The sequence below is a fragment of the Labeo rohita genome, chromosome 1 (genome assembly GCF_022985175.1).
Source record: "Labeo rohita strain BAU-BD-2019 chromosome 1, IGBB_LRoh.1.0, whole genome shotgun sequence".
In the NCBI taxonomy this organism is placed as follows: Eukaryota; Metazoa; Chordata; class Actinopteri; order Cypriniformes; family Cyprinidae; genus Labeo; species Labeo rohita.
The window spans coordinates 21047603-21075337 of record NC_066869.1 but is presented as its reverse complement, the minus strand read 5'-3'; the positions used below and the strand labels follow the sequence as shown (position 1 = coordinate 21075337).

Sequence of the window (27735 nt, the reverse complement as noted above, 5' to 3'; positions counted from 1 at the left end):
GTCTTAAAGACTTGAATTGAACCAACGATTTCACTGATAAGGCGAAAACTATGAAAGTTATTCTAAAAGCCGAATAACTTAAATATTAAATTTAAAATGTACTTTTACTAATTTATTGACAGCAATATCAACAAGCATTGGCTTTAATAAATAAATATATAATTTGGACCTGAATAAACTTTTCAGATAAGAGTTTAATGCAAATGCAAATTAGATTTAAATTCTGAATAAAATGTGTGTTACTTGAAACCCTGGAACGTATTACAATAATATAGTATTATTAGTAATAATCAAATGTAATAAAAGCATAATAAGCAGCAATATGTGCTAACATAAGATTTTATTGAATAATCAACATGCTTCTGTGGGATGACAGGACCCTGGGATGACGCAAAGACATCTTGACGTAAAAGAACGTTGAATCATTTTTAAATGATTCTTTGAAACTAACTGTTCAAACGAATCGATTCGCAGAAATGAGTCGGATTTCCCTATTCTGCATTAGATAGCAGAACGGCTAGTGAGCTAATGTAAGTCTAAGTGTTTAATGTCACTAATAGGTGTATAATGTTAGTGTTAATTACAATTAAACATATGCCTTTGCTTTTACAAGCACAGAGCATTTATTACTCTGTATAGACAGCAGAGACACCGCCTACTATCAGCCCAATACAAATATAACCGCAGTTATGTGAATAGCAAGTGTTTAACTGATTGAATTGAACAGGCTTGCATTTGAATATGAGCCGTTTTGACGGCTTTTATTTGCTGTGTCTGTTTTCTTTTCTTTTTTTTTTTTTTTTTTTTGCTGAATGCTCGTTCATTCACGTGTGGTGTCAAACTTCTCGACGTCATAGTGATAATAAAACGAAGCGCAAAAGCAGAATGTTCGAGCCGCGTGCTGGCCTGACCCCAGCTGTTTGTTTACCACGTGCTTCTCTTACACAAAGTAAACACAATAGTAATCTGTGCACTTCATTATAAACTCCAGCGCTGGGGAATGTTTAGTTATAGTACACCGAAACTTGGTATAAGCCTTGCGATATTTGACATTAGATACTTAAATTGCTATATCATATGTCTATATGGGTCTTACGTTTTTTTTAAACTTAGTTTAAGTCATGGTTTTCATGATATGTCCATGCTATTATTTGCCTAATTTGGTGACTGTCTAGATGAATTTGTGTCAAAACACAGTAGAGTTTCACTGACCACTTTGCTGCCCTAGATATGCACAATTATAGCGTGTTATTACTTGCATTTAACGTTATTTTACTTCAGATGCACTGTCATAATGAACCATTTTGATTTTTGGCCTTCCACTGATTTACAGCACATTTTTAGGTTTATTGACAGTGTACTTTTAAAGTGCACATGTAAACTTATCCAAACCCCATTCCTCTTAATTTGTCATGACAAGAAAATTAATTTACTTCAGTTGCATCCCTCACTTCTTCAAGCAGGCAGGTCTGGGCTCTGGTGTAATACATCAAGCTTGTGCATGCTGTTTTTCAGTGTAGCTGGCTGAACGTCATGTACAGCACGTAATAAGAACTAATCAGGAACTTGTTTTTGTGCACAATGTCCAGAGATGTCAGTTTGCCTTATGCCATCCTGGCTGCTTGGTATTAGACAATGAAAATAAAAGCCCCCTATGGTGTAGAGGTCAACAGTGTGACCCTATGTGGAGCAGCGCTCAAAAACTATAAACATTTGCCTACAGCTCGCTGTTAAAAGCAGTTTATTCACGGGCAACTGACCCTCAAATCCACATGTTTTTGCTATGCGTTCAGATTCATCCAGATTTATTTCAACATGCCGAAAGTGGTCATTTCTGATGTTTATGTTTTGTAATAATGTACAAAATGCTTGTATGATGCTGTATGCTTATGACTGACATACATTCAGCTTTTGCTAATATATTTTTGAGGTAACTTTACATGCAAACGAGCTGTTGAACCTAGTCTGTTTTTGACTCGTGCACAATGCTTATGAATAGTCTTACACATGCCAGATATGACTCATGAGTCATTTGTGGTAAGTGTAGTCATTTCTGATTATTCCAAATTATTTTTTTCTTTTGATAAGACCGGAAATTGTATTATTTAGGTAGAATATAAACACATCCTAGATGGTGAGGCGATTCGTCATCAGCTGGATTTGCATGTTTGTTCCCCTCAATACTCTTTTGTAAAAAAAAGAAAAGGATTATGTAAGTTTCAAAGACACAGATTTGAATTAGTCATCATGTTTTGCAGGCTCCTGAATTCTGAATCCAGCCTAAAATCCACAAAGATGCTATATCTGCCAGTGTAAGTCTTAATATAATGCTTTACAACATATATGATAGTTGAGTTCCAAGTTGTCTGGTCATTTAAAGGAAGAGTTCACCCGAAAATGAATATTTTCTGACAAATTACTCTCCATCAGACCACCCAACATGTAGATTTTGATGTAGAGATTCAGTATAACATGATTTTTAGAAATGTAGCATCTCTTGTTCACCAATGGATCCTTTGCAGTGAACGGGTGCCGTCAGAATAAGAGTCCATTTATTTGGTGTTTCAAGATGTTTTAACTTCAAACAGTCACTTCTGGCCAAAGTACAAGTCCATAATCCACAGTAAGGCTTCCTCCAGGGGAAAATCCTCTCACATTCAAATCCACTGACATATTTGTTTACAACTGTTTTCACTTGTAAACAGTGCTTGATGTGTGTATATTTCTCTCCTGAAAAGACAAGACAAGACAACTTTATCAGTGGAGAAACCAATGTTATGGACAGAGGACTCTGTATTCTAGCCAGAAGCAATGGTTTAAAGTTTAACATGTCTTAATGATGGATTTGAAAAAAACTTACAGCTCAGTGTCACAAGATGTGAATTGAGTTGTATGGATTGCTTGTGGATCATTGTGATGTTATTATCAGCTGCTTAGACTCTCATTCTGACAACACCCAATCACTGCAGAGAATCCACTTGTGAGCAAGTGAAGTAAGGCTAAATTTATCCAAATCTGTTCCAAAGAGGAAACAAACTCATCTACATCTTGAATGGCCTTAGGGTGAGTCAGTTTCCAGCAATTTTTCATTCATGAATGAACTACTCCTTTAAAGGTAATTGATTAGCAAAATGCAAACATTAGACATTCTCCATATATTTTGAAAGAATAAAACTGTCCCTTGTATGATTGATCATTCACCTGAGTTCGCTCACCTTCATGATGTCTTGCATCAACAGCTTGTAAGTCTCTTTAATGAACAGTTGCTATGGTATTTCCGGTATCTAGAGTTTTTATAGACACATTGAAAGAAAATCACTCTGTGCTGTTTTAGAAACACTGATTCTGTAGCAAAAGATACTTGTGTAATACTGATACTGTATTATTGTGCAAAAGTATTATTGTGTGCTTATGTGTGTACAGTATATACATAGCCACATGATGAACAGAAGATGAGCAATAAGACAAAAAGAAAGACAGCCAAGAAGAAATACAGAGTTGTTTATGAGGGCCCTGTGGGAAATGTTGGCTGAGAGGGTAAATTAGGGGCAACAGCTGCTGGTGTCACTTCTACAACTTGTTTGTTCCATCTCATGTTACTGTTTAAGCTCACAAGACAGGACACTTGCCCTCTTACGTACATTTAGGATTATTAAACCACTCATAAAAGTGACCACACATCTGTTCTCAGATCATTATAACAAGCCAGCTTGCACTCTCAGCACAGCTGAGCATTGGAGAGAATTATTGCAAGATAAGCTATTTGATGGCATGCACAGTGTTCATCGTTATTCTGGACCTATAAATCACATCTTCTCTCTTCCAGTGCTTAGTCTGCAGTGCGTATTCCAATTCACCCAGAAATGAAAATTCTGTCGTTTGTTCAGCCTCATGTTGTTCCAAACCCATATGACATTTTTGCTTTCGTGGAATACAGAAAGACAGCATTTCTCCTTTTGTGTTCCTCGCAGTGTGACTTTAGATATAAAGTCATATGGATTTGGCTCCTCTTCTCTGTCCTGTCTAATCCTTCACCTGCAGCTCTGCTTCTACTTAAAGTGGATTAATTAGCTGTGGGAGTAACACCATTGCCCTGGACTGAACAGTGTATTACTCTGACTGCCCACACACTGAGCCAAGACGATTTTTTATACTAATCTTTGATGATTTAGATGATGGCTGTACTGATACAAGGTTCCTTACTTATCATGCACAAACTTAAAGTCTGAATTAATGTGGTAAAGGTTCACTTCACATGGGTCAGAGATGCAGTAGAAGATGTAGACTACAAGATTTGCATTTGTTTAGAAAAAAACAAACCATCTATCAGGACTTTTTGCAGAACTATGATCTCTAGAATCCTCATTTTTATATTATGGTTAAAATATATTTAATAAATGTTAGGGTTGGGTAAAAAATACTGATTTCTTGATTTTAATTGATTCAGTTTTTACGAAACAATATGGATTCTCAAATCCCAAAACTCGATTAGTCTAGCCTGTTTTTTTTTAGTGAAAGGAACATTGTAGCGCACCTCTTTGTACCTAAATTGCAATAAGCTTTGTGCTTTGTTATTTTTGATATGAAACTAAGTTTCAGATATATTACAATATTCAAACAACAAATGCCGTTTTGGCGCTGCTTATTGTGGAGTGACAGATAGCGCCTCAGTTCAAGAGAAGCAACCACACGAAGCGCACATGAACTGATCGTCTTTTCCAGTTTAATACCAGTTTCAGCTCAAAATAAACATGAATAAACATCCAAAGGTATGTTAAAAGAAAGAGTACAACTTACCAAAATCTGTAAGCTGTCTCATGTAATTGCTTACTCAGTGTTTCAACCCGTGTTTAGCACGGGTATATTTGTAGCAATAGCCAAAAATACATTGTGTGGGTCAAAATGATAGATTTTTCTTTTATGACAAAAATCATTAGGATATTAAGCAAAGATCATTAAGATATTTATTAAATTATTAAGATATTTTGTAAATTTCCTACCATATATATCAAAACATAATTTTTGATTAGTGATATTAATTGCTTGGACAACTTTAAAGGCGACTTTCTCAATTTTTTATTATTATTATTTATTTATTTTTTTTGCACCCTCAGAATGCAATTTTTTAAAATAGTGGTATCTGAGCCAAATATTCTCCCATCCTAACAAACCATACATCAACTGAAAGCTTAATTATTCAGCTTTAAAAAAAAATGTACCTTATGACTGGTTTTGTGGTCCAGGGTCACATATGTGACATAACGTCACATTTACCTCCGGAAAAAAAACAAAAAAACATATTTGGTGATCATTAACTCAGATGATGAGCAATTTGCTAAATACATGTACCATATAACATATTTATTGCTGTTTTTCAATATTTAATTTGTTTAAATAAGTCTGTCAAGTTTTTATGACAGCCACCCTTTAGATGTTTATATTTCACAAAAACGAATTGGAGTAGAAACATAGTAATGTAATTGTATTAGTATTATAACTTTATTAGTATACAAAATTAACTGAGTGTAATTTAGGTGTTTGCATATTAATCAGTTAATTCAACACGTTCTCACTCCCAACTCGTCACATATTGACGGTTAGTCAGGACACTTCGGCTTCGCTTTTTGATGCGCAGGGTACCCCTTTAGCGTAATTTTTTGATGTGCAGGGTCCTGCATTGCTTTAAATAAGAAACCTTTGGTGTCAATATGTGGATGAGAAAGGCTTTGGATAATTTTCATCATTATGATTAAATTATATATTGGGTAATAATATTGCCATTATTGCATTATTGCCATTGTGCATATATTGCAGATTTATGAGCATGTAACCCAACCTCTGCCCCAAAACCTACTATTTGTAGAGCTCATCCTGTGTGCAGTCTGTGCACAAATTCAAAAATTGCCACCAGAAAAAGGCTTATATCAGCTTTGGTTGTGAAATGCCATTGTCTCTTGTGACTCTTGTTGTGCCATTGGCTCTTAAAAACGTATGATATACTCGATTATTTGCATAAAGGTATATGTATATATCTATATATATAGATATATATATATATATATATAAACTATATATAGACTTGCAATGCAACACGACTTGTTTGTAATACTTTTATTATGCTTTTTTTATGGTCCGTTTTTGCAGTAAATACTGGTGACTGTCACTGTACTTTTATTTGCCTGTAATGTGTTTTATATTGTTTAGAAGTGGGTAGGTTTAGGGTAGGGGTGGGGTTATGTGCTCCAATGAAAGTATTTATTTATACACAATGATTTCTACTTTTAGAAATGCAAACAAACCATTAAATTAAGGCAAACAACTGAAAGCAATGGAGTACCCTCCACATCAAAAAGTGACGCTAAAGGTAAACAGCAAAACATGTTGGTTAGTTTTAACCTTCAATATTATAGCAATGTAGTACCATGTATATTATACAGCATTAGTTGAGTACCTGTACCTGATATATATCCAAAATAATCCATATCGAATCGATTTGGAATCAATTTGAATTGCAAGCTTTTGATTCAAAATCAAATCAAATTGTGAAATTAGTGTCGAAACCCAGCCCTGCTAAATATGGTTTTGGATCTGTGAAAATGCATATAACATTTACAACTATTTATTCATCAAACCCATAAAGCCTTGACAGATAAGATATTCTAGCGTTTATAGGTTTGAGTTGGTACATTAAAAAAAATGTTTTGAAAGAACTTTTGCTGATCAAGGTTAAGCAAAAACAGTAATATAGTCAAGTATTCTTACAATTTAAATGGTTTTGTTAAAATGTAATTTATTCCTGTAATGGAATCATTTCTGCAGTCTTCATTGTCACATGATCCTTCAGAAATCAATCTAATATGCTGATTTGATGCTTAAGAAACATTTCTTATTGTTAACAATGTTGAATGTTGTCAGCTTTGATTAATTGATTGTTTCCTTGCTGATATAAAAGTAAAATATGAAGATAAAAATATGAATTTCTTTAAAAAATCTTACTGATTCCTGACTTTTGAACGGTAGTATGTTGTAACTAGTTGACAAAGCTTTCTTTTACAATGTTTACATTAATGCACTTAGTAAGTTGCACAAATTGTATAGTGTTCTTAATTTTTCAGAGTATAAAACTTCAGGGTAACTTGATCAGTCTTAATGTGTATTTGTGAATGTTTAAGTGATTATGATTTTTAAAAGCTAAATTGTAAATTGATTTGAATTTTTCAAAGAATTGCCATTATTTAAGACTGACTAGGGGAAAATACTGAAAGAGCAGATTTACTCATCGCACTGATAAGAAAATTGTTTGTTTATGTAGATGTTGGCAGAGTCACTGTCTGATACTATCTATTATTCTCCCAGCTGAAGTAAAGCCTTGAAAGCAAGCTTTGTAATATCAGTTAATTTTCAGGGCATTCTAGTTTTTTTTGTTTGTTTGTTTGTTTTGGGCCATAACTATAAGTAACTGATACTGTTGACGTTTCTGCATGACCATCACATCTTGTTAGGTATTATATGCGAGATGAAATAACAAACTGGTGACCGCATATTCTCACTAACCTGGCACCGACACTGTCAGGACCCACACCACTCCCCTTAGGAAGCTGGAGGCCCTCTAGTTTTGTTGTAATATTAAGTTTCAAATGTGCAACTGGGATAGCCAGGCTCAAGGCTCAGTGGAAATTTCCACTTCAGATTCAGACAGCAGCCTTTGTTCTGGTGCAGGGGCTCGACACAAGTTGCTAGAAATTGGCTTGGGACTCTGTTGCGAAAGAGTGCAAACAGACAGCTTTTTCCCGACATAGAGAAAAAAATAGACCAAAAACGATAATGATTAAAAAAAGAAAACAAAAAATCAACCTCTGGTAAAGCATGTTCCTGTTTTAAAGGGCTCTGGTGAATAGAAGGATATTGAGCAACTCAAACTTTTCCAGCCATTAATGGTCAGTTGACTATACTTTCTTTTTTTTTGTTTTTTTTAGAAACGCAGAATCATGTGCATTGTGTAAAAATGCTTTGCCTTCCAACGCCTCTGTTTACTGACAGTCATCAGGAATACTAATTATCCAAACTAATTTCCCTAATATAGCTCTATTGATCATGTTTAGAGTCCAACCGGCTGTAAAAAGAGAACGATTAACTAACAATGTTAGGTGGGGAGTAACGTTTGCTGCTCAGTGGGGGCATGTTGACAGTAAAAACACTGTTTTACCATTCTAAGCCTTGAGATATTGAGCTCCTCCTTTGGGAGGGAGAGATGGGGGGGTAACAACTACCCTCCCTATGATGGAAGATTACCAGAAGTACCCAGCAAGGAGTCTTCTTTCAGCTTGATAGTGTTTCTATGGATAAATAACAGTTTTAACTTACAAGCAAATGTAGGTTAAGTGTGTCTTCATGAGTGTGTCATGTTGATTTTTATGATGGTTACCCACAAGTGGTGTACAGAGGTCGAAGGGTGGTGTCAGTATGAGTAGTAGAGTTATTTTTGTCTTGTTTTGTTGAATGGAATTTACTGTCTTAGAATGAAAAGCTGAATAAACACTTTAGGTAAGGAAAAATTATATGGTTTGTCTCTGTTCCAAAACCTAGTAATCTAATGTCTGCCTTTCCAGACAACATTTTACATCATTACAGATACTGTCTTGACAACAGCGTATTAACTTCTCAGAGAAGTAATTTTTGGCAAAATCTAAAAATCACATGTATCCTTTGTGGGGAAAGCAATACCAAAATGCACTCTCCAAAACTGTCTACATAATGTTTAGGTGACTGAAATAGACAGGGAAGACGTTGAGGTTAATCTTTGCTCTCCAGCTGTCCAGGTTTTATAATCATGACATCATCTTTATTACATTTTAGTATTGGTTTCTTTGATTGAAGTTTTAGCATTTGCAGCTCTTTCATGGATTTTGGCTTTTCCCTATGGTCAGGTTTTGTAGACACAAGGTCTTCAAAGCGAAGAAGTAGTTCTGCGGTTTGTTTGGACAATGTTTGTTTGGACCTACTTTCTGATGGTCACTATCATTCACTTTCAGTTTTCATTCAGTATTCTTCTTTGAATGTTATGCATTCATAATTGTCTGGTAAAAGTCTATTGTTCTTAAAACACCAGACAACTGGGGGGTTAAGGTTACAGACACTTTTACTAAACAGACTCCTGATTTGTCCTGTCTGGACGTCTGACAAGTTACCCATTGCTTGTAACTAACCACTGCTGAACAAAATGTATACTACACTGATATACAAACTAGAGAAAACAGACAATGGAAAGATAAATAAAAGTTAATCACAATTATGTATTCATATTATTTCATCCAACCCCTCTATTTTGCATGTCAGCATTGATAAGCAGCATGCTGATGTCAGACTCTATTGCTATCCATTGTGAGTTGAATGTTTTCTGTGTACTACATGTTAAGAGCGCTATTTGTGTGACTGACAGTGTAGGGTGGTTTCATGACAGTTATGATGCCCTCTTAGAAGGGCAACTGTAATAATGTTTGCATGTCCATTTTAATGTCATTTATATTTAATGTGTTTGGGGCCACTCAGTGGATGTGTGAAATATCTCTGCATTATTGTGTGCCATTGAGTCTTTAGCTGCCAGACAACATAAGAGAGGTCATCATAAAGGCGTGTGCCGGTGGTCTGCTTCACTGAGTTTCACAACATCTCTATGCAAACACTTTAGCAATCAGGATTGCACACAGAGTGTGTAATTATAGCTCTCTTTACTGCAATAAATGCTTCCTTTTGGGTCTGTGCTAAGTGTCAAAGTTAGACATGACTCATGAGTGAATGTGAAAGTGACGTTGAATGTTAAAAAGCTGCATTCCCTTAGTGGATATGGAGAACTGTCTTGGTGGCCTAAAGACAGAGAGTTTCTTTTCTTTTCCAGAAATACAGAGGTGCTTTTCTTTTAACCTCAGAGGGATTTTTTACTTTTACTGGTAACAGAAATGGGCATTTCCAACTTTTATAGCCATGATGACTTTGTTCAAATTGAAGACATTTCCAGGGTAGTCAAACATAAATTATATCAGCTTTGGATTTGTCAATTTTATCATACTTTTTTCTTGCAAAGTATGAAAGTGGTTGGTGTGGCCTGCTGGTTACAAGTCTAGACTGGTAACTAAAAAAGATTGTGGGTTTGAAACTTGAAAATGCCTGAAACATGAGTATTGTAACTTAGTTTGAATAAATAATCTGCTTAAAGACAACAACTTTCAATTTCACATTTTATTGCAGTCCGGAAAGTGTCAGAACCATAATTTATAACACAAGTGTGCATTGCATTCTCAGCTTTAGTGGGTGCTATAATGGACAAAATTGTGTAAACTGTAGTCTTCTACAGTCAGTTTTCTTTTTTAGGTTAACTACCATCATAGTCAAGCAATAGTTTGAACAGAATCTTCCAGAGCAAGTTAATTAAAGTTTGTTACCTGCATAAATAATTGTTAGCTGGCTATATAATTGTTATTAGGTTAACTAGCTATTTAAATAATAGTATTCTGTTTAAAGACACAGGCATTTAAATACTGTTTTGTATTGCCTCATTAATGTAGTATCCAGGCATTAAATGAAAGTTTCTTGGGTTATCAAAAAGCAGTATGTAAATTCTAAACCCTGTGCCACATTTCAAGTTGGAGGCCTCTTCAGTTCAAAGTCTGAAAGGAAGCTGTAGCTTAACACTAGTTTATTTAAAACCACTGCCTTCTTAAGTGAAACCTACATATTTTTTCCCCGGATGGATGTCATGGGTGCTTTGAAAGCCTCACTATGCAGATTTAGCATTGGCTTACCCATTGTAATTTGCTATTGTGAATGATGACTACATATATATTTGACACTAAGTCTGTATTAATTTTCACAGGGAGAACTTAATATATATGATGTACATTACGCACTTCTTTTTTCCCAGTCTGCTGGTGGGTTGTTTCCCTTGGGAAGATCATTTGGCAGTTAATCAGGCATTTCCTCTGTTGTCTGGTATACTTTCAGTGTTTATATTGTTCACATCAGGTCACAGTAGGTCTTGGATTGCGATTAGAGCTTAGCTAATGCACATAAATTGGAATATGACATTGTGCCCGATGATCTTGTTATGTAATGTAATTTTTTGGATGTATATATATATAGAGGGAGAGAGAGAGGGAGAGAGCGATAGGGCATAGAAAGACAAGAAAATTGCAACAGTATGAACTAAGAGTTAAAGCTCAATTCAGTTAATGTCACTTACAAATAGATTTCAAGTGTTCTTTCAAGGGTTATACTTTTACAGCGTTTATTTGAACAGTGTTAATGTTTACATATAGTAATGTATTTTGAACATTTTAAGTTGTATCAGTTAATGAACTATGAATGATCATGAATTATTTACAGACAATAGTATATTTATAAATTAATGCTAAATTCTGAAAAATATTTTATTATTATTTTGTGTAATGCAAATGAGTTGATAATTGTCACACCTTTACCCTGTTTTGACTTTAGATACCTGTCTTGTTTATTCTCAGCTTTAGTGGGTGCTATAATGGACAAAATTGTGTAAACTGTAGTCTTCTACAGTCAGTTTTCTTTTTTAGGTTAACTACCATCATAGTCAAGCAATAGTTTGAACAGAATCTTGCAGAGCAAGTTAATTAAAGTTTGTTACCTGCATAAATAATTGTTAGCTGGCTATATAATTGTTATTAGGTTAACTAGCTATTTAAATAATAGTATTCTGTTTAAAGACACAGGCATTTAAATACTGTTTTGTATTGCCTCATTAATGTAGTATCCTGGCATTAAATGAAAGTTTCTTGGGTTATCAAAAAGCAGTATGTAAATTCTAAACCCTGTGCCACATTTCAAGTTGGAGGCCTCTTCAGTTCAAAGTCTGAAAGGAATAGCTTGGATTTACCCTGTTGAGTTTCTTGTGGATTGAAGTTTTCTTCTTTCTTGTGAGATTTTATCAAAACTTAGCTAACCCGTGACAATGATATTAATATTAGCAAATTCTGTTATATCTATCAAGATTCAAGCCATCTTAGTTGTATATGATGTTCTTCTTCATCAGGCGAATACTGAATCTGAGTTATTTCAAGCTTTATAATAGCAGTGAATGGCTGTTGAAATTAGATAGTTCAATAAACCTCCAGTAAAGTGCATCCATCTATCATAAAAAGTACTCCACATGGCTTTAGGAGGTTAATAAAGGCCTTTTGAGATGAATTGATACGTTTTATAAGACAAATACTCATATTTGTATGCGTGTGCATGAGAGAGTGGCGTTAAAGAGGATGACATGGAACGTAGGCGAACAGGGTGATGAAAGAAGCAGAGAGAACAAAACAAAAAACACTGGTCACAAATTAGAAGGACAAAACGAGGATTGTAAAGAAAAATGTCAGAGGATTTCGATATAAGCCAAGAGACTGTTTTTTCTTTGCTCTAAACAAAACTTCGTTCTCACGAGACTAACATATTCTTATCGGAGCTTATGCTACGCCTACGTCCTAATTCAGTACGTACGACAGTTAACGGAAGCTAGAGATATTTTTCTTACAAAAATGCATTGATTTGCTTCAGAAGGCTTTTATTAACCCCTGGAGCTGTGTGGAGTACTTTTTATGATGGATGGATGCACTTTATTGGACTTCAAAATCTCAACACCTATTCACTGCCATTTTAAAGCCTGGAAGAGCCAGAACGTATTTTATTATAACTCCAACTGTTTTTGTCTGAAAGAAGAAAGTCATATATACCTAGGATGGCTTGAGGGTGAGTAATTCTTGGGGTAATTTTCATTTTTGGGTGAACTGTGCCTTTAAGCCTTGCTTTCACTCCAGTGCAATTTCATTTTCAAGCACTCATAGATAGATATTTACTAGTGTTGTAAGTCATCTTATAGGAATAGCTTTGTTTCTTTAACAAGGATCCTTTAAGTGCTTTATTACATTTCAGGTACTCCAGTTGGGCATTATTTACACTGAAACTGAAAAGTGGATGTGAATATGGAACTATAAAGTAGGTTCCGTTGCTTTGTTTTAATAAAACCAAAAAGTGCTATTGCTAAAATGCACACGGCTCACTATATGTGACTCATTGTGTTTAGTCAGAACCCTCTTTTAAGCCCAAGAGTTTGCTTTTTATAACCCATCTGAGTATATTAAGGATTATAAAATGTAGCAGATTTTGAACAAGCAAGGGCCACTTCAGTGTTACTCTGCACTTCAGTGCACTATAGAAAAGCATTTCTTCCTCACTGGTGGTGAAAATACCATTTGGCAGTGTCGTTACAGCAAGCCGAGCATCACAGAATGAACTTGTCTGGTCAGTTCTGTGACATAATGGGAAGTAGGGGTGAGAAGAGACTGGATATTGCACCCTGTGGTTCGGAAGATCAGAAAAAGAAACTGTTTAGTTTCACTTCCCTTCATTTTGGGTGGCAGCAATGGCTTGACAGACACTTAAAAACACCTTTTGTGGTTCAGGTTGTCTTCCACAGCAGGACAGCGGCTCCGTGATACTTTTGGTGTCTGACACTCTCTTGCTTAGCAGAAGCTGGTATGTGAAACTGTCACCCTGGTACACAGGGAGTTTTTATTTGTGGTGTTCCTGCTGTGACCTCTGCAAGCTGTCCCTCTTCTCCCTTTTGAGAAGTTGACATGTTTTCTAAAGCTTTTAGACCATCTCTCTCTTTTGGAGATTCCCTTTACAGGCAAAGTTCTTGAAAGTTCTTGAAAGTCTATCGCTCATTTAAGAACCATCATCTCAGAATCACAGGATCAGATCTGGGGAAAATCCCGAACACTCCCAAGGTGGATTTTTGTTATTATGTCATGAGTAAACAAAGGATTCTTTCCTAACAGTACCATAAAATCATAAACTGTAATCAGTTAGGCTACATATCAGGGCTGCAGTTCTTCACATTTACGATCTGTTAAATGGTTATAAAGTCAAAATTGATAGCTGCTGTTGCCTGGAAAAAGATTCAAGTTGTGTAAAGTTATGGATGAGAGCCAGTTTTGTTTGAATGGTTCTTTTTTTCTTTGCTGGACCAGACTCATGAGCAAAATTGGATGAGGAATTTTGCACTGAGCTGACAGTGTAGGCAGAAATAAGTTTTCACAGCAATATCACTTCACTCATTAAATTGTTTTAGTTATATATATATTTTTTTTGGCCTTTTATTATGATAGGACAGATCAGACATGACAGGAAGCAAAGTGTGGGACAGAGAAAGGGGACAGGATCGGGAAAGGTCCTCAAGTCGGGATTCGAACACGGGAAACCCAAAGCACAATGCCGTCGTATGGCGGCGTGCTGCCCACAAGGCTATCAGTGCCGACTTAAATCATTTTTATTAATTACAAAATAAAAGTTACAATGCAAAGATGAAACTGTGTATCTGAATTCAGTTTATTATTAATGATACCAAAAATGGAATACTTTAACTAATTTGTTTAGTTTTACTGTGTTTATATTAGTGTCTCAGTGAGATCTTTCCAGTGATACAATACAAGATCTGTATTGTCTGATCTGTATATAATCAGTAAAGTAAAACATATTGCTTATTGTATCAGCCACAACAAGCTGTTGATTTTTTGTTACTGATATTGGCCCAGAACTTCAAAAGCGATGGATTTTTTTAACTTATCAAAACCCCTTTTGTGTACTCAGTTTGCCCTCATTATGGTTGAACACAGATCTCAGTTGGAATGCTATTCTGCAGACTGTTAACTGGGGTGAAAGTGATGTTGTGAAAATGCATTTAGCTCTCATACTTTGTCTTTTTGTCTCTGAGCACCTCACTGTAACTTGACATTGACTCTGCATTAAATTGGAGCCAAACCAATTCTAATCAAAAGTAGTTGAGAAGTTTTTGCTTTTAAATCAGTTTTCTGTGTGTTTAGATTAATGCGTCTCTTTGTTCAAATTTAATAACTGAGAAAATCAGCATATAAGAATGATTTCTCAAGGATCACATGGCACTGAAGTCTGGAGTAATGGCTGCTGAGTATTTTGCATTTTAAAATATATTAAAAAGAGCCAAAGTAATCAATCAACAGACATGACATTAAAATGATTACTATCACTGAGGACGATAAATACATGCCTGCAGCCAATGGAGCCTCTCCCAGCATCTAACCTATTTAACATGCCAAACCTCCTTGTTCTTTTCAAATGTAGGTTATTCCAGATTGTTTTCTATGTTTTGAACTTGTGGAGTTTTTCCAAGCATGCATCATTGTGTTTAGGAGTATTAAAAAGTTAGCATGTATGTCTGTTTTGGCTTTGTGACAAAAGCTAGCCCTTAAGAGCTCAGATTAATGACTGTACAGCGATATAAAGAAACAATAAGAGTAGTGAACTGTATTTTGCTACAGAGGCTAAATAGCATCATGAACCCGACAGATTCAGACCTGTAACTCAGACCTGTAAAAAAAAAAAAAATACTACTGTTTACTAGTACGTACTATATCGGTAAAAATGAGGGAGGGATGCGGTTATTGATATAATGGTGTGTCTGTGTAAAGGCAGCTGGTTATTGATTTTCTGTTTGGGTATTTACCCTCATCTGCCAGAAAGCTTTGCATGGGTAAAGCTTTACAGACACAAACAGAGACGGAGAGGCAAAGTAAACAATCTGTTGGTGGTCATTAGGAATCTGGGTGAAAGTGGGAGAGTTTCCGAATGTGTCAAAGGCCCTCGCATTCAGACAGGTCCAGGATGTCAAATATTTATAGGGCCAGGACAAGTGTGTCTGTGAGAATAAAGTATGATGGCTAACACCCAGCTGCATGTGCTGTTACATCACAGTTTTTCTCTGCCTCCCCCTTTGTTTACACACACTGCCTCACGTGTCTCTTGTCTACTAAAGGCATGTCCTGACATGCCCGTACTGGGGGGAGTAACATCCTAAAGAATTTTCAGTGAAAACTCTCCCTCTCACACACAAAAAAGGCCTACACACAAACACACTCACACACATTTGTTTTTAGACCAAGTTGGGGATGTTCCACTAGACTTACCCTAAATTTTTTTGTTTTTTTTATGCAGGGCACTTATTTTTGACTTTTGTTGTTTGACCTATGGATATTTTGTACTGCATCTCCTAACTTTAGCCCTAAACTCCACAGAAACCCTTTGCATTTTAACATTTTAAGGTAAGACGAAAGACTTAGCATAGATATCGCCATATTTCCCCAGCATAAACGTAAACATTGTATAAAACAGGTTCAACATTGTTTTGTTGGAATATTAGAGTTAAAGGTTTTTACAGAGGAGATTTTGGATATCTCTTCTTTATTACTCCATAAATCTGAAAATATTGACAATAGCTGGAAAAAAATCACCATGTTTATATATATAAACCCTTCAGTAAAATCCTTCAGAATAGTGACAATTTGTGGAAAAGTGTGTTAAAATTTGTGGAAACAATTAACTTAGCATGAAAAACAATTACATTTCAGAAAAAAGCCTTTAAAGATATCTGTTGTAATGTAGACACAAATAGATAAAGTGTAATAAAACAAACACTTAACATGTGTTTTGGATATTTTCTTTTCAGTAGTCTGATAGAAAACAAGTTATAGAAGCAAAATTGGCCAAAATTGAATAAACAATGGTTTTGCCTGTAGTGTCTTTATTAATCATTAACCTCCGGTTTCACAGAAAAGGCTTAAGCCTAGTCCCAGACTAAAATCTAAGTCTGAGCTGTTTCAAATGAAAGAAACTTGCACTGACTGATCTTAAAATATATCAGTGCCTTTGTTTTGTCTCGGTAGTGTTTTCCAAAGCAAATTTTTAAAAATTACTTAAATGTCCTAACTGAACTATGGCCTAATCCTGGCTAAGTTGAAGCCTTGTCTGTGAAAGGCCTTAGTGTTTTTATTAAACAAAATTTACTTAATGCAGTTGAATTCATGTTTTCCCTGCTGAAAAAAAGCTAAAACCAGCCTAGGCTGGTTGGCTGGTTTTAGCCGGTTTAAACTGGACAAAGCTGTCTCCCAGCCTGACCAGCTAAGACCAACCTGGAAGTGTCCAAAACCTCTCTAAAACCAGCCTGTTGACCAACTAAGACCAGCTAAAACCAGCCAACCAGCTTAGGTTGGTTTTAGCTGGTTTTTCAGCAGGGTTACTATCCCCTTTGTCATTCAATATCCCTCAATTTTGTCTCTGACATTGTTTTATTTGACATTTTATTAGATATTTTGTTTTTTTAACACACTGAAATAGAAACTTTAAAGTGTCAAATTCTTTTTGAGATGACTGTACACCCTTTTGAATTTAAGTTTTGGCAAGAAAACATATTCATCTTTGTCTTAGCAATTTTAGGGCTTTTGAGTATTTTTCCAGTCAGAAATAAGTATCTGATATATTAAATAAATAAAAAACATGCTCATAAGGGACCAAGTCAAAGCTGTGCTGACTCTCAGTAGATTAGTTAACACTAATTTCCCACAGACAGACAGTGTGGGTATTGCTTAATGGCTCCTGCAGGACCAATGTTCTCAAACTCTCTCCACTAGAATATTACATGCACTGCCCAATGCACAATTTAATGCGTTAATGAGTTTATTCATTGGTCTGTTGGGTACATAAGCAGTTGTTGTGGAAACGGTCCAGAAATCAAGCCAAGCCACATATCAAATCACAGTCATACTGACAAGAATATTCGCTTATACGTGCATCGGCAGACAGGGCGATTATTTTCCTTCGAAACTGAGCTGACACAGCATAAATGGTTTACTGCACTAATGGGCATGTGGTCTGCTAGCATTTGCTCTAGCATTTAGTGTTGTGATCAATAAAACACTCACTAATGTTTCTTTGTTTCTTTTCCCTCTCTTCTAGGTTATCCATGACCTCAGATTTACAGCATTACAGTTTCAGGATGCCGAATATAGGGTTCCAGAACCTTCCCCTCAATATCTACATTGTCGTCTTCGGGACGGCCATTTTCGTCTTCATCCTCAGCCTACTCTTCTGCTGCTACCTGATAAGGTAAGACCACCTGGCTCTTCTATGTGTGCGGCAGGAGAATGTGTTTGAACAAGCCTCAAAATGCCATATATTTGCTTATTTATTCTCTTCAGCCAGTTACAGGGTTTGAAAGTCCGATTTAATCCCTAAACATACAGGATACAAAACGGAATTGTTGTAATTAAAGGCTAACACACATTTAAGCATAGTTTGCATCATAATTTGTTTGGAAAGTCATGAAAAAGGAAATCCAATCAGTAGGTGGGTGTTGTTGGAATGTGTGGTGTAGAGAAGTGGTTCCCAACCAGGTTCCTGGTGGCCCCCCAACACTGCAGGTTTTCCATGTCTCCTTAATCAAACACACCTGAGGGCCTCCAGGAACGTGGTTGGGAACCACTGGTGTAGAGCAGTACTTTCACACCTCTGTCCTGCACATTTTGTATGTCTTCCTCACCAGACACACCTGATTCAACTCATCAGCTCATTGGTAGAGACTGCAAGACCTGAATTGGGTGTGTCTGATAAGTAAGACGTACAAAATGTGCAAGGCAGGGGTGCCTCCAGGACAGGTTTGAAAACCACTGGTGTCGAGTGTTGCCAACAGGTCCAACATACATCATTAAAGTCACAGCTACACCACAAATATTCATCTAGACCACTGATCTAGACCAGTGGTTTCTGGAGGCCCTCCAACACTGCATATTTTGCATCTTTGCATTCCTTTGTCTGACACACCCATTTCAGGCTTTGGTGTCTCTACTAATGAGCTGATGATCTGAATCAGGTGTGTTTAATTAAGGAGACATGGAAAATCTGCAATGTTGGGGGGCCTCTAGGAACGTGGTTGGGAACCACTAATCTAGACAACTGTTTATTGCACTGTGCTCAAAGGTTAAAAAAAAAATTAGTTTAGAGTTTAAAGGACTTATGTGAGAGGATAGAGGAAAAGCTGACAGATGGTGATGGAACAGAGAAGTTCTCTTTCATCTCCACACTGAGTTCATGCCACGTGAGGCAGCTTTTATCATGTTTACTTTGAAGACTGAACCAACTCTAAATTTCAGAGCCATACCTTAATTATTAGTGTCTGTGCAATAAATAAGTAGAGGTAAATCAGCATTTTTTAAATTTATACTTTTGCTAAGTACAAACAGGTTAGCACAGTTTGTTTATTGCTACACATTTAAAATTAACTCCCATGGGAGCCTGTGGCAAATGAGCCTTGTTTTGATGGCATGCCTGAACAGCCCTATTGCAATGCAAGCATGTGTGCTCAGCTTGTGAATGAAGTCCTTAGTTCTAAAATTCCTAAGTAAGTGATGATTAGGACAACAAGGCAATTGTATGGCATTTTGATGGAAAATCATTTGTCCCTGAAATGGTTTTGTTATTTTTGATAGTTCTTGTGCGTGTGTTCAGTGCACTAACAAAGCTTTTCATGAAGAGTGAGAAGGTCAAACAGCACAGTTTGGAGAATCTAAGAAAATTACTGACTTGATAATCTGAATTGAAAGTAAAAACACCATTACAAGCTTGCCCCTGCTTAGATTTGTCTTGTAGTCTCCATGTAGATGGATATAAAGCTTATTTTCACAAGAACTGAACCCAAAGCAGCTTAGCTGCGCAACCACAAATCAATGCATTTTCAACCTTGAGGAAACTACATTGTGTCACCAACTTCCCTTATGGATTGAGTGAACTCAACAGAAGCTGCTTCATAGCCTGAAGGATATTAGTGTTTTTTTTTCTTCTCAAGTGAGAAGGAACCTGGCAGTGACAAAAACAATCAAACACTGATGTTTTACAGAAAAGAGCAAACATAGAAATGGCAATTATGTGGTCCTTCGTAAAGCTTAAGAAACTCTTTTTCCTTCAGCTACTGAGCTGGTGTCATCTAGTCAGATTTAAGCACTGTTGCCATGTGGTCATTCCTGGCAGCAGAGATACTGAAGTTTTAATGTGCAATTGTGTAGCATCTCTTACATAAGACAGTGAGAACCAACGGCTCTCATCCAAATTCACCCTAACCAGTGGGGAAGATGGTAAGTTCTTTCCCATTTATTATGTACTAGTTCTGTTTTGTTAGACTTTGCCTCCCCCTTACTGTATTTTCAAATGTTTACCTGTATTTTATAGTCATACATTAGTCGTACCAGTAAAAAACACTGGATTCTTGAATGAAAAACTGTCAGATTACCAAGTCATTTATAAAACAAGTTTGTATTTAGCCTAGATTCCACGCTTTTAAAGATGCAGGCTCCCTTGCATGTAATTAGTTCACAAATATTCATGACTTCCTCATTAAATTAACCAACAAACATTTGTCATGCCTCCATGCACAAACACTATGTAGCCCCAACAAAGTGTTTGGCACACTTAAAAACGCATTAACGTCATTGCATTAATTACCAAAATGTCAATATAACCAGTATTTATTTTAGCTGATTGCACAAGCACATTTTTGACATACAATATTTCACAAAATATGTTGGGTGGCGGGGGGCACTGCGCATCTGAAAACCAACTCTGAAATATTTATACCATACATGGAAATGACTACAATCGCAAATTCAGCAAGTACCAAAATAGTAAGCTACCGTTTTACCTAGTTGCATTTTCCACAACATTTTTAGCTTGCTATTTTTCACTTCCACGTATACCTTCTGCATCGCTGAAACAATAGGGAAGAGCACAGAGTGCTTATTCACAGCTTTTTACCTCATTTAGCAGCTGCTTTTGACAGGGTGGAGACGTCCCTATTGAGAACACCAACATATGTTGTGTTTTCAATGCTGGTGACCAGCATGGGATGACTGTGTGCTAGTGTACCCACCAGGGTTCTTATTGAAATAATTAACGGAAAAATGAAAATTCTGTCATTTATTTACCTTCATGTCATTCCAAAGCATTCTTTTTTACTTCCAAAAACCGTAAAATTACATTTAATGTCCAATACAGTTTTTCACCGTATATAGTGGGGAACTTACCGTTAACCATTTAACAGGTTTTTACTGTAGCATTTTTACATTCTTTTACCGTTAAATTCAAGGGTCTGTATGGCTTGAAGAGACTTGGAATATAGTTGTATGGACCACATCTGAGTACTTTTATATGTCTTTTGCATCCTTTATGAAACTTGAAAGCTTCAGTCCCATTTCATTGTGAATGCTTCGAAAAAGGCGACGAGTACATTAAAAAAATAAATAAATAAATACTAGTTATAAACTAGTTATGGCTATACCGGACTACCAGCTATAGAAGCATAATGTTGGTCTTTTCAGCAGGGATTTAAAAAAAAAAATAATGCTACCTTTTTGAAGTCAAGATGAAATTATAGAGATCTAGAGCTGGTCTTTTGACCTGTTTAGTTAAACTGCCATTTCATCAGGAAAATCACAGACTGAATAAAGGACCATCAGATTGTAGTCGTGCGACTCTGTGGACATTCACTGGTGTGAAAGACGAGGGAGTCGTGAGCTCAAACAGACCTGTGAAGGACGTCGTGATTCAGAGCAAACACAAACAGCCGCACGTAGCATTCATGCACCAGCTTCGCACACAAATGCAAAATGCCCCTCTGACTGTCGAACACACACTTGGAGAAGAAAACAGGCGGGTGGGGGAGTATTTGTCTGGCGCGGACGTCCTAATGGGAGAAAATTTGAAATTCACACACACGTCTGAGATTGAGCACTCGCTGTGACATGTTAATAGCTGTATCAGTTATTTTACAATGCAGGCAAGCGGTCATAAGGTGGTTTTCTACGTGATGAACTGTAACACTACCCTAATGGTGCGTGAGCAATCATGACTGCCAGTAGTTTGTCAAACGACAGTTTATCTTGACCTGGCTGACCTCAGGAACTAGACCAAAACATGCTGTACGATTTTGGCCATGATTATGAAATATCTTATTTAGCGTTCCCTTCACATTATGATTGCATTTTTGCTTTGAAGAATGAATGGTCCGTAACTGCTTTCACCCAGGCATGACACACTTCAGGTGCTATTCACACAAAACACATTTTTGCATTCCGCTGCACTGAATTTCCATTGTTTTCTTTTATAAATGTGTGGTAGACGGACGTGTTACATCCGCATCTTTCGCATGACATGGCATTCAAAAAATGCATTGCTTAAGATATGTTTTTTTAAATGTTTAAAATAATTTTTAAGCACAAAAACATTCTTTCGAATGGCCCTTTAGACATCCACATTAGTGCTAGGGCTTTTATGGGTTTGATTGTTTATGCATGCCAATGAGTATAAACATAAAAATATCCTAAAATTCCCATACATCCATCTGCCTCACACCAGAGGGAGTTTCTGCACCTTTACCTGCTGGTCTCTTTCAGAATGTCAGTTTTTTCTCCTAGACTGTGCTGCCTGTTTTACAGGTCCCTCTCACTCTGCTGCGAGAGGTTAAGCTTACTTGTAATGGAGGTAAATTTTACAATACATGACTGCATTTTTCTCATATCTTTTCAACTCTTTCTTCACTTGCTGCGTCTTTTCTGAATGTATTCTGTGTTGTCTTTAATTGGCTTTGTTAATTTCTGCTAAGGAGGTGATTGCAAGATACCGAAGTATTGTATGTTGTGTTCATTTCCTCAGGAAGTAATATTGGTTAAAAATGTTATGCAGTAAAACAAACATTCAAAAAAGGCCAAGATAAATATCTTGGACCAATGCTAATGTCCTAACGGCTCTACAGACATTAACAGTTCAGTGTTCACAAATTAGAGGCTAAACATAGAGCGTGAGGCGTTTGCTGGTTTGCTTTAAATAGCCTTTTTCTTACACTAGAGACTCTTCCATCATGCCTGATGCATTCCAGTTATTTTCCATCAGGGTTCCTCTCTCACTTTCTTTCTCTCTGTCTGTGACACACACACTTGCTCAAGATCAAAATAGTGTTAAATGTAGACCGTCCATTGCTTGGCTGCCTCCATTTCTTGACTTCATGCCAAGAGTATCTATATATAGTTTTTTTTAAAGGGTCTGGCTCCAGTCTTGACAGTCACACTCCGTAAAACACTGCAGTGGTGTGTGTAGGTAGCGCTTGGGCAGTCTGATTCAGACAGGCTATTAAAGTGTGGTCAAGCTTGATGAGACAATACAAGACCCAAACTACTCTAGAAAGACTCTGAAGAGAGTTTTCAAATACTGAGGCAGCTCACAGCACTGGTAGAACTGGACGCAGCCAATGTCAAGAGGAAGTGGATGTCAGTGTGTTTTAATTATGTGATTTAGGCTCAAATGTGGTGGGTATAATTTATACTGTATATAATCGGGATGACTGGAGTAATGCCTTATGGGTAGTGAAGACTACAATTTGTCAAATTGTGGTTGAAAAATAAGATCCAGGCTTGTGTTGACTATATACAGCTGGAATATATAAACAGAGGCCCAGAGTTTTTCACATCCATGAAAACCACTGCCATTTAAAATAGACTGTATTTTAGTATCATGGTTCTACTTTATGATGTATGTAGTTTGGTATTACCAATGTCTCTCCAGCACAGGTTTATGAAAATGGTATGTCACTCTCTGAACTAAAACAAAGATTTGTTTTGTCTAGGTTACGGCACCAGGCACACAAAGAGCTCTATGCATACAAGCAGGTAAGCCACTGACTTTTATCTTCAATCTCTTTAATGTATATAAATGTACATTATTTACTTTATGATTCAATGTGGGTGTGAATGGGACGTGTATCTCATCTCAAGTTGGAAAATTGCATTTGAGACTTAAAAACTGATTATTATTTTGTTTACAGGTTATTCAAAAGGAAAAGGTCAAAGAATTAAATTTGCATGAGGTGAGTTTTCCTTTTTATCCAGCTGTGCAGATTTTTTTTTTTTTTTTTTGATTAATAATGTTAATCATTTTCTGAAATGATTACATTATAGTAATTTAAAAAAAGAGACAACAACAACAACAACAACAAAAAAAATCCTATGTAAACTGACTTGAGTACTTTGCGTTTCTGGAGTGTCGTGACCATTTTTGCCAAAAAATATTTTTAGTTACTGAACAGAAAAGAAGAATGTATGTGTATGTATGTGTATGTGTGTGTGTGTGTGTGTGTGTGTGTGTGCTGTCAACTGATGTAAAAAATGTACTAATTAATCGCACATTTTTTCTGAAATTATTTGTGATTAATCACAAATAATCCCACTTAGCATTAAAGTTTTTAAATATACTTTTATATTGCAGTGATCTTCAAATTAATAGGGAAACAACATAAAGACAGTATATTTTAACATTTATTATACAAAACAACAGTATATATACGTTTTGTGTGTGCTGTCAATTAATAAAAAAAGTAATTAATCGCACATTTTTTTTCTGAAACTAATTGCGATTAATTGCAAGTAATCCCACTTGGCATGAAAAAAAAAATATATATATACTTTTATACTGCAATGATCTTCAAATTAATGGGGAACAACATAAAGACAGTATATTTTTAACATTTATTATACAAAATAACAATATATGTATTGTGTGTGTGCTGTCAATTGATTAAGAAATGTACAAATTAATTAATAAATTAATAGTTTTTTCTGAAATTAATACATATATTAAGTAGAGATATATTTAAGTACACTGTAAAAAACAATTTGTTGAATCAACTTAAAATAATTTGTAACCTGGCTGCCTTAAAATTTTAAGTTCAGTCAACTCAAAAAAAGTTTATTTAACTTGAAATGTTAAATTATACTAAGTGACAACTTAGATATTTGAGTTGAATCAACTTAAAATTTTAAGGCAGCTGGGTTACTTACCTATCTGTTAAGTTTAGCGAACACAAATATCTAAGTTGTTACTTAGTACAACTTAACATTTCAAGACTAAACTTATTTTAGTTGACTGAACTTAAAAATTTAAGGCAGCAGGGTAACAAATTATTTTAAGCTGACTCAACAAATTGTGTTTTTTATTTTTTACAGTGTAGTGAAAAATTGCAACGGTCAATACTTGGACATTTTTTACTTGTTGGAAATACAAAATAATTTAAGAATTGTTTTATTACATTGTTATAATGAACTGATTTATTGAAATTCTGGTATTTTGTGTATTTTTGTAGTAAAATGTTTCGATAAACACTATTTGTTGTTATACTAAGTTGTTGTTTAGTACATGTTTTTGTACTTTGTATATACAATATTTGTAATATACAATACTGTCACCCTAATGGACATTATACTTGTAACTACAGCAATTGTTGGCCATGATATTATAATGAGTATCAGTTACATTAAACCTGGACCTTTTATAGGATATGTACTGTACTCTCCATGTTTAATAATAGCATGAGCCTATGACGTGTTTAACCTTCACCGTGATAGTTTGTACATGACCGTGTTAATAGGCCAGTGTCCTGACTTCATATGTGAGTGCTAATGAAATGTTAGCGACAATACTGAAGTGTGAGGACACCAGCGCTCTTGTTGAATGCTCAAACTCTCCTGGAATTTCTCATAGCCCGGCACTCCCTTTCTGTATCTCATCAGAGTTCACTGGCGAGGAATAGTTTTTGCTTTAAGGTTGATGTATTTTCAGAATCCTGGCTAAAGTTGGATATTTCTCTACAAAGAGCAGGCAGCTGGTTTAACCAAACATCAATATGCTACTGGCTGCAGATGTGCATGAATACAATGTCATTTTTAAACAAAAGAATGACGGCAGTGTGTTGTTTTGAACCGAGTTATATTTTGTTGGAAAACTCAGCCTTGTGTGTCGCATCTGGCTTTTTTCATTTGTATTTGATAGAACAGCACAGCAAATGCAAGATGCATGATACAAGTTTGTTCAATAGCAACATAACCGAAACAGTAAATAATATTTTATCTTAGAAAGGAACACAAAGTTCTCCAAACCGCTGTATTTTTGTCTAGTACTAGAAGTGCTAGAGGTGTCATCAATATTAACAGCACTGTCAGTGGGTTTATATTAGTCATATCTTTTGAAACAGTGCCTGAAAACTGTCAGCGCTACCTCGAAGTGTCAAGCAAATGTCAGCCGTTCTTGTAAACTCAGTTTTTATGGTATTCTACATGTTTTGTTGGACTTTCTGCCCCAGCAGTCATGACTCTTATTTGTCAGACCCAAGGTTTTTATTTGATATTGATTTTTTTTTTTTTTTCCGCACAAATAGCTTTGAGGAAACACTTTAATCCATGAGCTTGATACTGGCTTTCTTTCAAAAGATTTTTTATAGTATTAACACCATTTGCAGTGTTCCCATCCTTTTGTTAGGTAACAATATCTATTAACCAGGCAAATTTGATTATGCTTTAAGCAACCAATAAGGGTTTAGTACCTTCACCTGTTATTAACTGTATTTAAATCCATTCCACCATAAAATTCTCTGCAAAATTACTGCATAAAAATGTCCAGAAAAAGTGGTCATACATCATATGTAGTGTCGTTTTTATTATTATTTATTTATAAAGTAAACTACAACATATTGGCACATTGCTTATAAAGATACACTAACAATAGTGCAATAAATGTATTGTTCATTGTTTGTTCATGTTAGTTAATACATTAATACATTACACCTTATTGTAATGTGTTACCAATAAAAAAAAAAAAAAAAAAACAGGTATATTTTTAAATGCTGAATACTAGGGCTGCAAAATGATTAGTCACGATTAATCGATTCAAAACAAATAATTATATATTTTAAATATAAATCTAAAATATTTTTCCTTAGAATATATATGTATGTGTGTGTGTATTTATATGTAGAAAATAAATATGCACAGTACACACACATAGTATTTAAACATAAACTTTTATTTTGAATCGATTAATCGTGACTAATTGTTTTGCAGCCCTACTTAATTTTATATGTCTTTTCAGGTTGTCCTTTCAATTTACTTTAGTTTTCACTTCATCACTATTTGTTTACTAGTTTACTGGTTATTATTATATATTTATAAATATATAGAAAATATAAACATCATATATAAATATACTGTATATAAATATATCTATCTATCTATCTTTTTCATCTGTAATTAGACCTACATATACACACACATGCCCACAAACATACAATATAATTAATTTAGATATGTTATATAATCAAAACTAAATTAACTAAATGCAATAATGATTTTATCTATCTATCTATCTATCTATATATATATATATATATATATATATATATAATATTGGATGTTAAATAAGTATTTTAAATCAATATTAGATTTTAAATAATTTATTTATTTAAGATGTTTATATTGTCTATTTATTTATACATATATAATAATAACTAGTGAATAAAGCAAAAATGAATAGTGATAAAATGAAAACTTAACTGGAAATAAAAAAAAAAATAAAATCAGTTGTTCATTGTTTGTTCATGTTATTTCTCAATAAACACAACTTATGATTTTAATAATGCATTAGTAAATGCTGAAATTAACGTTAATTTGCCTACAAATTTTGCAATGGGTTTGCAGTTGTTTTTTTTAAACTTATGAAATCTTGGGATGCTTTAAGCTAGAGCATAAACTTATTGAAAAAACATATTCCCACAAACAGGTTTCTAGCATTTGTGAAACCAAAAAAATAAATGGGTCAGTAGTCCCATCGCCTTTACTGATAAGTTTGGTTTGCACTTGCATGTGTGCTCAGACAAGAAGGAAGGTCTTACATAAAGTGGTGGGGCAGAGCTACAAGCTTATTGGACACCCTATCCTGTGCACACAATCCAAAGGGGGGAAAAACAATGTTATGATTGTATAC

At 35.3% G+C, this 27735-nt stretch overlaps 1 protein-coding gene across 2 annotated transcripts in view; it reads left to right on the top strand.

Annotated features, from left to right (window-relative positions):
* Positions 1 to 27735, top strand: part of rnf24 (ring finger protein 24) — a 37457-nt gene that overhangs the window by 739 nt on the left and 8983 nt on the right. The window contains exons 2-5 of one of the 2 annotated variants that reach the window (XM_051116417.1): positions 2259 to 2312; positions 17842 to 17991; positions 23552 to 23594; positions 23750 to 23791. In XM_051116417.1, coding sequence (XP_050972374.1) covers positions 2296 to 2312; positions 17842 to 17991; positions 23552 to 23594; positions 23750 to 23791 — 252 coding nt within the window. In that variant the 5' untranslated portion in view covers positions 2259 to 2295. The remainder of the gene's footprint in view (positions 1 to 2258; positions 2313 to 17841; positions 17992 to 23551; positions 23595 to 23749; positions 23792 to 27735) is intronic. The other variant, XM_051116426.1, reaches the window with a different exon arrangement.